Below are 17,239 nucleotides of genomic sequence, written 5' to 3' on the forward strand. Positions count from 1 at the left end.
CTTGCTATTCCTTTCACTATTTGGGCAATGTTACACAATTCCTGTGAGTCTATGGAACACATCTGTACGTTTTTTATTTTTTTTTAAATGCATTGTTTTGTATTTCTAATCAAGTACTCTAAAGCAGCATTTTCCCACTTCAAGAATTCAAGCTGTTTTGGGCTGGGCTCCGCCCCTAAGAAAGCGCTTTGAGTGACAGTCACCCACAGTCTGCACTGGCAGAGACATAGAGAGATTGAGGGGGATACTAATAAATTTCGCCGCAGGGGGCATAATCCCACGGGACAATGCATTGGTAACTTGTTTCAAATGACAATATATACCCATGTGAATATTATTGCACGGATCGGAATACGGGCACACGCGTGGGAGCGTGTGCAATGATATTTTGCAGCAGGTTGACAGTGATATGCGAGTGCTCCCGACTGCGTGTGTGTTTCCCCGAGAGAAGCTCCTGCCCTGCGTGCGGTTGGGAGTGTGTGTGGGGTGCTCCTGTCCCCCTCTCTCTCTCTCTCTCTCTCTCTCTCTGTCTCTGTCTCTGTCTCTGTCTCTCTCTCTCTCCCTATCTCTCGCTCGCTCGTTCTCTGCTCTCTCTGTCGGCAGTCGGCACCCACGCACGTCAACCCGTTTGAGGAAGTGTCGGTATTTCCACTCGCTCTGTTGTTGAGTGCGCTACAACCATAGAGGGGGCGTTAGTTATGCAGATCAGCAGCACCTTCTGACGTCAGGTAGCGAGTCAAATCAGATTGGCTTAGTTCGCTGGGGGAGGATATTGTCTCAACTGAATTGGAGCAATCCACCAAAATGAGAATTAGAGACACAGACCCCATTGATACAAACCCCCATTGCTAGAAAACAATGCTAAACACTGGAAAAGGCAATTTATAAGACAGGGGACCTTTAATGTTCATCACGATTCATACTTTTGATTCTTAAATATCAAACATGACAAGTGGGTTTGTGAGTCGACAGACAGATACTACCTCTATAAAGAGTCCTGATTGGCTGAGTGGGAGCAGATGCGTTCTGAAGGGTCGTGCAGCGCACTGATGCTGTGTGTTGTGTGTGTGTGTGTTGTTTGTGTGTGGCCCTCCCTCAGCTCCTACCTCCACTGTGAGTGGGCCACGGACCAGCAGCTGGAGAAAGACAAGAGGATTCAGCAGAAGCTCAAACGCTTCAAGATTAAACAAGCACAGAGAGCGCTCTTCTTTGCAGATGTAAGGCTGTATATCTCTCCGTGTTGTCTTGTGTGGATGTGTCTTTAGTACAGGCATTTGAAGTGTGTGTGTGTGTGTGTGTGTGTGTGTGTGTGTGTGTGTGTGTGTGTGTGTGTGTGCGCGCGCGTGTGTGCACAGCTGATGCAAAGAGGAGATGCTTGGCTCAGCTTCCAGATGGTACGTGTGGGTGGATGACTTGATATCTCTCTCTGTCTCACTCACTCTCCCTGCCTCTTTCTTTCTCTCTTTCTCTGTCGCTCTTGTTCTCTAATTTTCTCTCTCTCTCTCTCTCTCTATCTCTCTCTCTCTCTCTCTCTCTCTTTCTCTCCCTCAATGTCTCTCTTTCAGACGGAAGAGGACCCCTTTAACCCTGACTATGTGGAGGTCGACCGAGTGCTGGAGGTGTCCTATTGTGAGGACAAGGACACCGGCGAGGTAAGGAGGCTTTCACTTAGAGATAATTATCTGCAAACATTGTGTATATGTTTGTTCTTTCACTCTATTCTAGTGATTGTGTAGTATGTCCTTATTCCTCCCCCGATAATGTATATTATTTGCTCTTAGCGATTGTCTGTACTTACAAAAGCCCGCTCCAAGGCCATTAAGTAATTTAGGCCCCGGTAATTTTCCATCAAAAAAAATAGTAGCCTTCTTGTCTGTTCACTGATAAGAGTGTCTTCCTCTGGTGTCTCAGGAGGTGGTGTGTTCACTGATACGAGTGTCTTCCTCTGGTGTCTCAGGAGGTGGTGTGTTCACTGATAAGAGTGTCTTCCTCTGGTGTCTCAGGAGGTGGTGTGTTCACTGATGAGAGTGTCTTCCTCTGGTGTCTCAGGAGGTGGTGTGTTCACTGATAAGAGTGTCTTCCTCTGTTGTCTCAGGAGGTGGTGTGTTCACTGATAATAAGAGTGTCTTCCTCTGGTGTCTCAGGAGGTGGTGTGTTCACTGATAAGAGTTTCTTCCTCTGGTGTCTCAGGAGGTGGTGTGTTCACTGATAATAAGAGTGTCTTCCTCTGGTGTCTCAGGAGGTGGTGTGTTCACTGATAAGAGTGTCTTCCTCTGGTGTCTCAGGAGGTGGTGTGTTCACTGATAAGAGTGTCTTCCTCTGGTGTCTCAGGAGGTGGTGTGTTCACTGATAAGAGTGTCTTCCTCTGTTGTCTCAGGAGGTGGTGTGTTCACTGATACGAGTGTCTTCCTCTGGTGTCTCAGGAGGTGGTGTGTTCACTGATAAGAGTGTCTTCCTCTGGTGTCTCAGGAGGTGGTGTGTTCACTGATAAGAGTGTCTTCCTCTGTTGTCTCAGGAGGTGGTGTGTTCACTGATAAGAGTGTCTTCCTCTGTTGTCTCAGGAGGTGGTGTGTTCACTGATAAGAGTGTCTTCCTCTGGTGTCTCAGGAGGTGGTGTGTTCACTAATAAGAGTGTCTTCCTCTGGTGTCTCAGGAGGTGGTGTGTTCACTAATAAGAGTGTCTTCCTCTGGTGTCTCAGGAGGTGGTGTGTTCACTAATAAGAGTGTCTTCCTCTGGTGTCTCAGGAGGTGGTGTGTTCACTGATAAGAGTGTCTTCCTCTGGTGTCTCAGGAGGTGGTGTGTTCACTGATAAGAGTGTCTTCCTCTGGTGTCTCAGGAGGTGGTGTGTTCACTGATAAGAGTGTCTTCCTCTGTTGTCTCAGGAGGTGGTGTGTTCACTGATAAGAGTGTCTTCCTCTGGTGTCTCAGGAGGTGGTGTGTTCACTGATACGAGTGTCTTCCTCTGGTGTCTCAGGAGGTGGTGTGTTCACTGATAAGAGTGTCTTCCTCTGGTGTCTCAGGAGGTGGTGTGTTCACTGATAATAAGAGTGTCTTCCTCTGGTGTCTCAGGAGGTGGTGTGTTCACTGATAAGAGTGTCTTCCTCTGGTGTCTCAGGAGGTGGTGTGTTCACTGATAATAAGAGTGTCTTCCTCTGGTGTCTCAGGAGGTGGTGTGTTCACTGATAAGAGTGTCTTCCTCTGGTGTCTCAGGAGGTGGTGTGTTCACTGATACGAGTTTCTTCCTCTGGTGTCTCAGGAGGTGGTGTGTTCACTGATAAGAGTGTCTTCCTCTGGTGTCTCAGGAGGTGGTGTGTTCACTGATAAGAGTGTCTTTCTCTGGTGTCTCAGGAGGTGGTGTGTTCACTGATAAGAGTGTCTTCCTCTGGTGTCTCAGGAGGTGGTGTGTTCACTGATAAGAGTTTCTTCCTCTGGTGTCTCAGGAGGTGGTGTGTTCACTGATACGAGTGTCTTCCTCTGGTGTCTCAGGACGTTGTGTGTTCACTAGGGGTGTAACGGTACACAGAAGCCACGGTTCGGTACGTACCTCGGTATTGGGGTCATGGTTCGGTACAAGTTCGGTACAACAGAAACAAAATATTTATAATAATGATTATTAATATAATTTTTTTTTTAATAATTATTATTTATATATTATATTTATGATAATTATTATAATTATTATTATTAATTGGAATAATTTTCTATAGGAAAAGTATGTTTATTTTTTTTATTTGATCAGCTGTGCCTGTGAGTCCGACAATGTATGGGGCTGCGGCACTGCAGATTTACCCTACTCGAGTCCGGCGGGGGAGAATGTTGGTGTGTTTGTTGGTGTGTTTCTTTCCATTGGTTTCATTTGGTTAACATTATTGGGCGAACAAGAAAACGAAAGAAAACTGTACAATTTTAATGACCCTGCAGCTGTTCCAATGTAAATGTGCCTCGGTGTGCCCGGCCACGCGCGCTGTTCTCGCACGGACCTTGCGAGTGCCCGCATGTGCGACTGGTGTGTTTGCGCTGTGAGGCATATTCTTCGTATGGCTGCATGTACCGCACCATGACAGCCGTACCATAAATTTGCGGGACGAATACACGTACCGTTACACCCCTAGTGTTCACTGATAAAAGTGTCTTCCTCTGGTGTCTCAGGAGGTGGTGTGACACTGATGAGTGTCTTTCCGATCCAAACTGGGCCAGTGCTCCCTTACTTTCTCTGGAGCCCAGGATTGGAACAAGCTGCCTATCCCCATCAAGCAGAGCTTGAGCCTCCACAGCTTCAAGAGAAGCGTCAGGAAGTGGCTCATGGACAGAATAGAGGAATAGCCCCCTATAGTTCAATCAGTTTTTAATTATTGTGGGGTATACAATTTTAGCGATAGGTTAGTCTTATAATGTTTTAAATGTATGTGTTTTGTGTTATTGTCGTGTTTTGTTGTGGCCTAACAGCCCTGGGACCATGACGGAAATAAGCGTTTTACTCTTTCTCATGTTATCCTTTGGATCCGTGTTGTGTGTTTTTAATCCATCAATAAAATCAATCAATCAATCTTCCTCTGTTGTCTCAGGAGGTGGTGTACTACCTGGTGAAGTGGTGCTCGCTGCCCTACGAGGACAGCACCTGGGAACTGAAGGGCGACGTGGATCAGAGCAAGATCGAAGAGTTTGAGCAGCTGCAGGCAGCCAAGCCGGACTCACGCAGGATGGTGAGGACCCACTCCTACTGAACAGGGGGGAAACGGGAAGCCAAGGACATCACTGTATTGACCCTATACCTACAGCATCTTTTTTTAAACGGATATTCAAAATGGTCTCAAATCATGTCCTAGAGATTATAAACACATTGCTTCTGACAGGCATCTTCCCAGATACTTTCAAAACAGCCATCATAAAACCCCTACTAAAGAAACCCAAACTAGACGGTAACGACTAGTAGGCCAATATCCAACCTTCCGTTATTGTACCAACAATGCCAATAAAGATTCTATTCTATTCTATTCTATTAGCAAGATACTTAAAACGATTGTTTCAGTCACAATAAACTCATTTCTTAAAGAAAACAGCATCATGGAGGAATTTCAATCAGGCTTCAGAACATACATTGTTAAAATAGGTTCATACATGTTTGTTTAGTAAAAATCTATTCTATTCAGACTTATGGTCTATGGAATTATATACTGTTCAGTAGAAGTACCTTGTCGTAGGTGGCTCAATAGATTGGTAGTGTCTTTCTTTGCAGTAGAGATAACGTTATGTGTCTTGTTACTTGTTACCTTTTTGAAAGCCAAAGTGTGGTCCAACACCTGACACAGCAGCCATTTTGGATATGAATGAACCATTTGCTTTCTTTTTTGTTAATGTTCACACTGCGGTCATGGTTTATTTTCAATGTCATGGAACTAGTGAGCTTAACCTCTTGGAGGTGAAGGAGCCTCCTCAGAGTGAGTGGTTTAACACTAGCACAGCCGACAAGGGGTCAAATGACCCCTAGGCATTTTCAATAAATGTATCCTCGTCACTCGGTCGAGCTCCAGCTCTGTCACTCAATGACTTTTCCTAAAAGTACCCGTTTTATCTGGCACGGTTTCAGAAATGTCAAAATGACTTCAGGAAAATGTAATTAGAACGTTATTCCACATAAAGGGCCGTTGGAACAGACGAAAGTCACAGCACTTTGCGAGCATCTAGTGCAGGGGTGGCCAACCCGTGGCTCCGAGCCGCATGTGTGGCTCTTCCATCAAAAAAAATATTATTATAATATATACCGGTATATATTTTTTATTATTACATGGCGTTTTCACATTCGCCGAAATGCTTGCTTGTGATTGGTCAATAGCCCCCCGACAGCGGTCATTATTTTTCAATAATGACCGCTGTTTTTTCAATAATGACCGCAGTGCGCAGCTGTTCGCAATCAAGCCCACTGACACACACTGTTTCAGTGCAATTAGACACTCGGTGTTCTGCTGCCGGCGATGACAGGGGGCGGAGCGACGAGCGGAGCCAGAACCAGTGTTGCGAGTCGATGTAAAATGAATTAGGTATATTGTTAGTAAGTTAGCCATGTAATAAGCGGGATAATGTATAGCCTACTCGGTCATTGTCGCAAAATAATTGACCGACACGGAGTTTAAAATACCGAGGCGCCGCGCCGAGGTGTTTTAAACGTAGTAGCCATACATTATCCCTTACATATATTTAAAAAAAAAATTATGTCACTCAAACCTACATTTCATTGTGGTAAACCTCATATTTTTATATTCAGAGGTAATTATATAGTTTACACTGTTTATTTTTCTCATATTTCTCGTGAGGCCTCTGGTGATTCCCACCCCTAATCTCAAGTCAGTTTCAGTCCCTGGTTGCGGTTGTCTCTGTGCTTTCCTCTGTGTAACTGTTTGCTGTGTCCCTCAGGACCGGCCCCCGGCCAGTCTGTGGAAGAAGCGGGACCAGTCTAGGGAGTACAGGAGCGCCAACAGCCTCAGGGATTACCAGCTGGAAGGAGTCAACTGGCTTCTCTTCAACTGGTACAACAGGTCAGCAGAGCACACACACACACACACGTGCACACGCACACACACAAGGAATGAGTTAGAATATTAGAATAATCATTCATGTGTGAGTCCAGAATTGTACTTTGTGTGGCCTGACCTTTTTATCCATATAATAAACATTCTAGCAGCTTCTATACCTCTCTGTTTCAGTCCTGTTCTCAATGGGCTGTTTCTGTGCCTGTAACAAGTGAGCTGCTTTTATCGTACAAATACGAAAGTATTGTACATCTAGCAGTGGTGCACCAGCCTGTACCGTCAAACACAATTCAGATCCAACTTTCTGACTATACATTGCAGATCAAAAGCAATCTTGTTGTTAAAACTGGAACTCTTGCTACTGTAACTGTTTTCCTGGGGACAGGTTAGATTATGGAACAGCACCTCAGCTGTGGCCAAACTAACTGCTAGAATAGATGCTTGTCAAATACGTTCCAGCTTGTTCCAGCAAAGACGTTTCTCTGTATAATGTCTTGGTCTTTGCCACACTATATTCTCTCCCTCGCTCTTTTCTCCCTCTCTCTTCTCTCTCCCTCTTCTCCCTCTATATCCTCTTCTCTCTCTCCCTCTCTTCTCTTTCTCACTCACTCTTCTCTCTCTCCCTCCCTCTTTTCTCTATACCCCCTCTCTCTCGCTCTCTCTCTCTCTCTCTTGCTTTCTCTCTCCCTCTATTCTATGTCCCTCACCTCTCTCTCTCTCTCTCTCTCTCTCTCTCTCTCTCTCTCTCTCTCTCTCTCTCTCTCTCTCTCTCTCTCTCTCTCTCTCTCTATCTCTCTATCTCTCTCTCTCTGTCTCTCTCTCTCTCTCTCTCTGTGATGTGGTCCATGTCGTTGGAGAACAAGCCAAGCCATGCACTACTTACTCCATGTCTGATCCCAACAGAAAAGACAGAGACAAACTGTCTGTGTAGGGAAACCAGACTGGAAGTGTCAGTACATATCGGAAGTGTTCAGGCCCGGACTGGCCATCGGGAGCACCGGGAGTTTTCCCGGTGGCCTGGCCTGCACAGATTAAAAAAAAAAAAAAATGTTGCCAGGCCATTGTTTCTAGTTGTGCCGGCGGCGCGGCGCGATAGTTAGATAACCTAGGTGGGTGGGGAACAACCAGGATTTCACTGTCTGCGACAGAGTTGGAGAACTATCTGACTCTCTCCCTCGGATCACACACACACAATGGAGCCGTCTGCCGTTTGTGATTGGTGGAGGCGGGACCAGGTGATACAACTGATTGACAGTGGAGGCGGCGAATGGAATGGCAGATGGCACTCTGCAGAATACTGTAACAGCCAGGCAGTGAGCCAGGTAGTTTTGTAATAATGAAAGGTCTGTTATTTAATGTTTGTGTAAGGGCTATTTTAACTGTTGATGGGTAGTGCATCAGTAAAGTGAATATGGTATTGTGCTCTTGCTCTGTTTGAATAGGTGGAGAGAGTGATTAACTGTATTGTAATAGTAAATAGACAAATATGTTGTGTTCTTGCTTTTTTCTTTTTGAAGGTGGAGAGAGTAGCATTGCTAGTGCCACAACAGTTTTATTTGAGGTTCATAACAGTACATTGTACTAAGCAATTGTTGGCTCATTAGTTTGCGATTCACATGCACTAAAATTCACCAGAATGCAGGAAATTAAGTCTTTGTAACAAGAAAAATCCTGGTGGGGGACCCCCAGACCCCCCGCTTAAAAAGTGGCCTGACTGGGGCTATATTTCGCGCTATATCTCCCGGTATGAATTATTTCCCCAGTCCGGCCCTGGAAGTGTTCCTACTTTGTAGCAGTAGAGTGGAATGCACGGTGGGTGTTGGTACTAGGCTGTACTTATGTAGCTTTGATATCACCATGCAGACAGAATGTTGGATTGCATGATGATTCTGAGAAACATAAGCGCAGAGCTTCTGATGCAGAGGGAATGTAGATGATTAATAATGAATGCTTTTTTTCCTGTTGTCTTTTGAGAGTACATCATAATTTGGCTGACTTCATAATATTAGCTCAGGCCTCTGTGGCAAAGTCAGACTCTCCCTGTATAGGTGTACACACGCACGCACGCACTTCTCTTCCCTTGCCTTTCCTTCGCCCACGGTCGGAAGAGTAAACATTGCACATTGCTTCTGGAGTCACACTGTGTTTGTGTGTGTGTGTGTGTGTGTGTGCGTGTGTGTGCTCGTGCGTGCGTGCTTAGGAGGCCGGTGGGAATATCTGCACATTGAAATATCAAGACTTAATACCCCCACCCACTGGACAATCTAATAAATGTCTGGCCTGAGCACCAGCATCCACAGTAGAAACCTCCTTCTCTTGGCCCTTAGGACTGTTATTGTTGCTGATCATAACTTTCCACTCCCCCAATGTACTCCAATTTATTCCTTTTTAATGTTCTGTCTTTCTGGTCTTCTTCCCCTACGTCCTTCTTTTTTACGACCTCCATCCCACACTCCTCTCTCTCTCTCTCTCTCTTCTCTCTCTCTCGCTCTCTCGCTCTCTCGCTCTCTCTCTCTCTCTCTCTCTCTCTCTCTCTCACACACACACACACACACACACACCCCTCCGTCAGACGAAACTGTATCCTGGCAGACGAGATGGGCCTGGGGAAGACCATCCAGTCCATCACCTTCCTGGAGGAGATCTACCGCTTGGGCATCCGGGCTCCCTTCCTCATCATCGCCCCGCTCTCCACCATCACCAACTGGGAGCGTGAGTTCCGCTCGTGGACCCACCTCAACGTGATCGTGTACCACGGCAGCCTGGTGAGCCGGCAGATGCTGCAGCAGTACGAGATGTACTTCAGGGACTCGCAGGTGAGCGTGAGCCACGGGTTTTCTCTTCTTTGTACGTGTGCGTTTGTCTGTATCATTACAGCATAGAGAAGCTTTAATGATACCCCCCCCCCAGTCTTGGACGTGTTGTAACAACGATGCTGCTAATCGAAGGGTGTGATATTTCTGCAATTCATGATTTAATTTTTTTCAGCAATCCATTTAACAAATCACACAAAATGGCAGTTTATGCCATTTTGATTTTTTTTTTTATTATTATTATCTTTTCCCCCCTCCTTTTTCCATTTTTCTCCCATCCCAATGTTAGTCGTTATGCCAATTCCCAATCCCCTTCCTGGTCGTTGCTCACTCTACCCCCTACCGTCGGTCTGGGAGGGCGGAGACTATCCCATGCTTCCTCCGACACGTGTAGCCAGCCCACCACTTATTTTCACCTGGCAGCGCGGACTCTCACTGGGGGAGTGTAATGTGTGGAAGGGTCACACTACCTCCCCCAGATCCTTCCCTCGCTGTGCAGGCGCCCCGACCGACCTGTAGGAGTCGCTGTTTACAACGACCAGGACCCACCCCAACGGCTTTCCCACCCGCTGACAATGCCAATTGTGTCAGTATGGACGGCCGACCAAGCCGGAGGTACCGCAGCTGGATTCGATCCCACTGTCTATGCTGCGCTGCGCTACCCGGCCACCCGCCATTTTGATTTCTTTCTTTGATTTAGATTTCTAGTGCATTTAACATTATTAGTGGCTCAGGAGGTAGAGCGGTCATCTAGTAATCAGAAACTTCCCGGTTCGATTCCGGGAACCCCTAACTGCTCCCAATGAGCAGGTTGGCACCTTGCATGGTTGCTTCCACCGTTGGTGTGTGAATGAGTGAGTGTGAGGCATAAGTAGTAAAGCGCTTTGGATAAACGTGCTATATAAATGCTGTCCGTCCGTCCATCCATCCATATTAGTAATTCAGTCTGTAATTAAATCATATTCTGTGACATTTTGGTGGGTGTTTTTGCCTTTTCATTGTCTATTGGTTCAGTACAAACCTCATACAGTACCAACCTTGTAATACTGCCACCTTAAACCTTGGCTGCAAGGGTTTTATTACTTTGTCGATCCTGAAGAAAGCCCTTCAGAATTCATAACATCAGGTGTGTATGAAATCCTTGGCCCTTTGTTGCAAAAGCCTCTCAGTTGAATCTTATCTCACTCCCTTTCTCTGAAGTCAAGAGTGTCATCTCCTTCACTTACCAGGGCCATGCTGCCTGGTGGGATGTTTATTCACATATAGTCTTTTTAATGATAATTTTTACATTATTATTATTATTATTATTATTATTATTATTATTATTATTATTATTATTATTATTATTATTATTATTATTATTATGGTTGTATCAACCCTAAATCTTGAGTTGGGGGGGGAAAGCGATGGAGACAAACAGCTACATACAGTGCGACCATTTCACTGGCATTTGCCCATTCATTTTTATTTTGAGCGAAAAATAGATGAGGAGAAAGTAATCTGTGAGGGGGATTTGCAAGCTTCATCTAACGAGGCGTTGCAAGGTTTAACTGAGGCGGCTAACGTTAACATGAACTCACGTTATCAAGCTAATGTCGAGCAGACATGACATAGCTCATGTTACCAAGCAATCGTGCGCAAAGTTCAGCACCACATACAAGGTGGACAGCTCCCCTAGCCCTACACCCACACACACACACACACACACACACACACACACACACACACAGGCAGCTAGAGAGAGCGTTTGAGTCTTTATGGACAGATCTCCAATAAAATAAGCTTGTTTTGCAGTCTTTAAAAACACATCAATCCCAGGTAAGTGCATACATGTGCGCATGCATGAACATGCCACATATATGCACGTATGCTCTATATATGTGAGAGCCCTGTATATGCACATTCAAGTTCAAGTTCACATGCAAACCCATGTGTAGGAAAATAAACAGCTGCCTACTAGTCAGTGTGATCCCTGGCCCTGTTTTGCTTAGCTGATCTCCGTTATCTGGGGTGTGTAGTTGGTCACTTTAAGTTGCACACATGCTTCGGAGTGGTCAATCAACTCCGGGAGGGGCTAAGCACATACTTCTTGTACGAGAAGATCTGCTCACAGAGTGTTGACCTCACTCACTCTTGTCAGTCTTGTCTTGTACTCTTCTGTCCACGAGGGCTGGAATGCCCAAACTTCCTTTACTTTAGCTTTCTTAGCTAGCGGGGTTGCCATCATGACATCTACAACTATACATAACGCAACCGTGGCACTGTGTGATTAGTACCATGGGAAATGCGAGCGGGAGGCCGTAGGCTACCTTCACTCAAACTAAAAAGAAAAAAGCCGTGCAACAGCCAATGGCTGTTCAAGAGGTGTTTTGACATGTCATAGGGGTGTGCAAAAAAAGTCGACTTACAAAAAATAACCTGTGGGAGGATTTCAACAAGATAAAATCATTTTTGGCCAATGAAAATGCTGCCGCGTGCCTAGGGTTGCCGACCCCTGCTCTATCTGTTTCAGTCCTGTTCTCAATGGGCTGTTTATGTGCCTGTAACAAGCAAGCTGATTTTATCGTACAAATATGAAAAGTATTGTACTTTTAGCAGTGGTGTGCAAGCCTGTACCATCGAACAAAATTGAGATCCAACTTTCAGACTATAGACATTACAGATCCAGCACTCTTGTTGTTTTGTCAGAAACATATTTTAGCCGCCATCTTGTACACACGCATTTTATCATGATATCTTCACATGCACATTATCAACTATGGCCATTGTGGCTGCAATTATGAATGGCCCGTTTCAAGAAGGACGTTTTTTGTCACAGCTGAACTGCAGAAAAGGCACAATGCACATATTTAACATTTTCACAATGTTGGGACAACCCCTCATTCTGTAAAAACAATGCAAAATACAGGAATTCTGTAAAAACAATGCAAAATACAGGAATTCTTAATAGGTCCCCTTTACATTTCAAAATATTACCACCAACATGCAAACTGTGAGTGTGACGTAGGTCATTGAACTGTTGATTGAATAGACTGAATCATTTAGTTAGTTGAGGTTAATTAAAGACAGGCTAATAGGAGCTAATATCGCCACTCTTCCCAACTGAGCTGGAAGCACAGGGAGCTTGAGTCTCGAGTCTGCAGCTCCATTAAGAGTAATGGTTCCATTTGACTCACATGATATGAGCGGCGTGGAGTCTTGGCGAGTTATATGGCGAGCTGTCTCAGTAGGGCACGTCTTCTTATCAGGACTGAGGTTGAATAGACAGGAGGAATGTAACTGGCATTATGTAACATACAGCAGGGGGAGAGTGGGACACACAAGCGTGTGTGAGAGCACAGCCTTGACGCATGGAGGAATCCTCAGTATCCAGTCTCTCCTCAGAAACACAAAGCCATGCTACAGCCAAGCTTCTTTGATCTGTCTGAGTTCTGCTGAGAGAGAGAGACCCACCCCCCGGGCGCAGCGATGACATCTTTAGCTTGGCTGTGTTCTCCTCAGCCCTCCTCCTACCGTACATCTGAATGCTAAAGAGCTCTCTAACTGCTGTCATGAGACGTCACACAGAGCGCCAGTGTGGCCTACATGCCTGGAGCTAAGCGACTGCTTGGCATGTGCCACCCTTCAAATTCAGCTTTATACGCTGCATTAGTTACATTGTGTCCCACTCTCCCTGTGCTGTACATTATGAATGGCAGTTATATTCCTCCTGTCTTTTATTATGCTGTGTTACATTGTGTCCTCCTGTCTTTATTATGCTGTGTTACATTGTGTCCTCCTGTCTTTATTATGCTGTGTTACATTGTGTCCTCCTGTCTTTATTATGATGTGTTACATTGTGTCCTCCTGTCTTTATTATGATGTGTTACATTGTGTCCTCCTGTCTTTATTATGCTGTGTTAGTTACATTGTGTCCTCCTGTCTTTATTATGCTGTGTTAGTTACATTGTGTCCTCCTGTCTTTATTATGATGTGTTAGTTACATTGTGTCCTCCTGTCTTTATTATGATGTGTTAGTTACATTGTGTCCTCCTGTCTTTATTATGCTGTTAGTTACATTGTGTCCTCCTGTCTTTATTATGATGTGTTAGTTACATTGTGTCCTCCTGTCTTTATTATGCTGTGTTAGTTACATTGTGTCCTCCTGTCTTTATTATGCTGTGTTAGTTACATTGTGTCCTCCTGTCTTTATTATGCTGTGTTAGTTACATTGTGTCCTCCTGTCTTTATTATGCTGTGTTAGTTACATTGTGTCCTCCTGTCTTTATTATGCTGTGTTAGTTACATTGTGTCCTCCTGTCTTTATTATGCTGTGTTACATTGTGTCCTCCTGTCTTTATTATGCTGTGTTAGTTACATTGTGTCCTCCTGTCTTTATTATGCTGTGTTACATTGTGTCCTCCTGTCTTTATTATGATGTGTTAGTTACATTGTGTCCTCCTGTCTTTATTATGCTGTGTTACATTGTGTCCTCCTGTCTTTATTATGCTGTGTTAGTTACATTGTGTCCTCCTGTCTTTATTATGATGTGTTAGTTACATTGTGTCCTCCTGTCTTTATTATGCTGTGTTAGTTACATTGTGTCCTCCTGTCTTTATTATGCTGTGTTACATTGTGTCCTCCTGTCTTTATTATGCTGTGTTACATTGTGTCCTCCTGTCTTTATTATGATGTGTTAGTTACATTGTGTCCTCCTGTCTTTATTATGCTGTGTTACATTGTGTCCTCCTGTCTTTATTATGATGTGTTAGTTACATTGTGTCCTCCTGTCTTTATTATGATGTGTTAGTTACATTGTGTCCTCCTGTCTTTATTATGATGTGTTACATTGTGTCCTCCTGTCTTTATTATGCTGTGTTACATTGTGTCCTCCTGTCTTTATTATGATGTGTTACATTGTGTCCTCCTGTCTTTATTATGATGTGTTACATTGTGTCCTCCTGTCTTTATTATGCTGTTAGTTACATTGTGTCCTCCTGTCTTTATTATGCTGTGTTACATCTATCGGAGAGGTAGGAAGGGTCGCCCTTCTCCCATAATCCTTGGAGGGGAGGAGGTAGAGATGGTGGAGTCCTACAAGTTTCTTGGAGTTCACATGAACAAAAATCTGGACTGGTCGGACAACACTGAGGCCCTCACCCTACATTGTGTCCTCCTGTCTTTATTATGCTGTGTTAGTTACATTGTGTCCTCCTGTCTTTATTATGATGTGTTAGTTACATTGTGTCCTCCTGTCTTTATTATGATGTGTTAGTTACATTGTGTCCTCCTGTCTTTATTATGCTGTTAGTTACATTGTGTCCTCCTGTCTTTATTATGCTGTGTTAGTTACATTGTGTCCTCCTGTCTTTATTATGCTGTGTTACATTGTGTCCTCCTGTCTTTATTATGATGTGTTAGTTACATTGTGTCCTCCTGTCTTTATTATGCTGTGTTACATTGTGTCCTCCTGTCTTTATTATGATGTGTTAGTTACATTGTGTCCTCCTGTCTTTATTATGATGTGTTACATTGTGTCCTCCTGTCTTTATTATGATGTGTTAGTTACATTGTGTCCTCCTGTCTTTATTATGATGTGTTAGTTACATTGTGTCCTCCTGTCTTTATTATGATGTGTTAGTTACATTGTGTCCTCCTGTCTTTATTATGCTGTGTTAGTTACATTGTGTCCTCCTGTCTTTATTATGCTGTGTTACATCTATCGGAGAGGTAGGAAGGGTCGCCCTTCTCCCATAATCCTTGGAGGGGAGGAGGTAGAGATGGTGGAGTCCTACAAGTTTCTTGGAGTTCACATGAACAAAAATCTGGACTGGTCGGACAACACTGAGGCCCTCACCCTACATTGTGTCCTCCTGTCTTTATATGCTGTGTTACATTGTGTCCTCCTGTCTTTATATGCTGTGTTACATTGTGTCCTCCTGTCTTTATATGCTGTGTTACATTGTGTCCTCCTGTCTTTATATGCTGTGTTAGTTACATTGCAGGGCTCAACAGTGCGAGCATTTCACTCACATTTGTGACCAAAAAATCTATGTTTGCGAACCAGAAAAAATATTTAGGAGCACATGTGCACGTAAAGATTATATCCTACAACTGACAGTTCAATGATCTTTATTTCCCCGCTGCATATAATCTACTCAACTACCAAGACCTGTTGCTTGGACCAACGTAATTTCACTGGTTAAGTGCTTGCATGAACAAAGCGTGTGAGCAGAGCATTTGCTTCAACCCTCCGGAAACGAAAGGCTAAGTTACAGCAGGTTAAGAGAAAAAGATCCCATGCCATGGTTCATAATGTACTTACTATAGCCTAAATCTGACAAGAATGAAAGGTAGAATCATTTTGGTTCTTGATATTTAATTGTATCTCCCGCCACAAATATTATAATCCAATTTGATAAGATGAACCAGATTCGATAAGCAGCACCAGAACCTCAATCTCTAAAATCCAAACGTTACCCAACCCTACTGAAAAAAGTGACTGTACGGACTGTGCTCCTAAATTGTTTTGTGTGCTCCTAATTTTTTTTCATTTAGCAGCACATGTGCTCCTTGGGACAAACGTAAGTGTCAAGCCCTGTTATGCTGTCATTTCATCATCTTGGAGGACAGTGCAAAATAGTAGTGAGTGACAGTGAGTTTTTCTGCATAATTGAACCCTTTTGAGGTGTATGATCATACCGGTGTGATTATTTCTTTTTTTTAAAGATTGCCACAGGTCATTGAATGAATTCTAGAGTCCTATGAGGATATATTTGAAAACACCTCAAAGCAGACCGGAGCCTTTACTTTCCTTTGGCACAAAGTAACTGAACCTTTTCCCACAGCTTCCCAAGAAACACACACATGAGCACAGAGTTGCCTGTATTGGCCGGCAGCGTGGCTACATGAGTAGAGCTCCGGACTCATGATCGGAAGATCACCGGTTCGAGCCCTGGTCATGGCCGTTGTTGGAAAGTGGTGTTGTTGTCCAGCAGGGAGCACTCTGTCCTCTGGACTTGTCGGTAACAATGCCCCTGTTTGGTGATAGGGACATTGTACAGCTGCGAGTGCCGTCCTTCGTCCCGCTAAACCGAGGTCCTGACTGAATTCGGTCGTTAAAGAACCCTATCGCAAAAGACTGGCCAAATTCCCAATCAGGTCTCTGACATCAAGGTCACCTAATCATCCCTTCCCCTTAATTGGCTAATGTCAATCCCTGACGCCTGAGCCGTTCAGCGATTGTGTAGTGTGATGTGTACCTGGTCCTAGTGTATGGCAGCCATTGAGCCTGCGTAAGCCCAAGGTTGGGTGCTACCAGCGGTGGTGAAGGAGGACATTTCCACCCTACATTGTGGGGAGTGCTTTGAGTCTGAGAAAAGCACTATATAAATGTAATTCATTATTATTATTATTATTGTATTGAATGAAGAGCCGTCTTTAACAGGGTAGGTGTGTGTTTTTAGGGCCGTGTGCTGCGTGGAGCTTACAGGTTCCAGGCTGTCATCACCACCTATGAGATGATCCTGGGAGGCTGTCCTGAGCTCAACGCTATTGAATGGCGCTGTGTAATCATTGACGAGGCCCACCGCCTCAAGAACAAGAACTGCAAGCTGCTAGAGGGCTTCAAACTCATGAATCTGGTAAGCAAAACCTCATAAAACACGTATCATATGTCTACTAGTGTTTTAAAGTGTGCATGATGGCATTCATAATAACAAGGCGCTAAGTATGAAGTCTGGGGCTGCTTGCCCTTCATAGTCCATTAGGCCACAATTTAAGCATTTGGGTCTTGATAGAGTATTCTTGATGTTCTTGTCATGTTATACCATTAGTAATTAATTATACATTTTAGGCAGCTCTCTGGCAATCTGTCATTTTGCTCATTCATTTGCAGTAGTGAAATAAGGGACCATTCG

The 17,239-nt window shown here is 44.3% G+C and overlaps 1 protein-coding gene across 3 annotated transcripts in view; it reads left to right on the forward strand.

Annotated features, from left to right (window-relative positions):
• chd9 (chromodomain helicase DNA binding protein 9) overlaps window positions 1-17,239 on the forward strand; it is a 202,567-nt gene that overhangs the window by 88,873 nt on the left and 96,455 nt on the right. For all 3 annotated transcript variants that reach the window (XM_084337361.1, XM_084337363.1, XM_084337362.1), the window contains exons 7-12: window positions 1,100-1,217; window positions 1,566-1,652; window positions 4,567-4,704; window positions 6,413-6,534; window positions 9,101-9,344; window positions 16,787-16,963. In XM_084337361.1, the coding sequence (XP_084193487.1) occupies window positions 1,100-1,217; window positions 1,566-1,652; window positions 4,567-4,704; window positions 6,413-6,534; window positions 9,101-9,344; window positions 16,787-16,963 (886 nt within the window). The remainder of the gene's footprint in view (window positions 1-1,099; window positions 1,218-1,565; window positions 1,653-4,566; window positions 4,705-6,412; window positions 6,535-9,100; window positions 9,345-16,786; window positions 16,964-17,239) is intronic.

This window comes from Notolepis coatsorum (genome assembly GCF_963971535.1).
Source record: "Notolepis coatsorum genome assembly, chromosome: 20".
Taxonomy (NCBI): Eukaryota; Metazoa; Chordata; class Actinopteri; order Aulopiformes; family Paralepididae; genus Notolepis; species Notolepis coatsorum.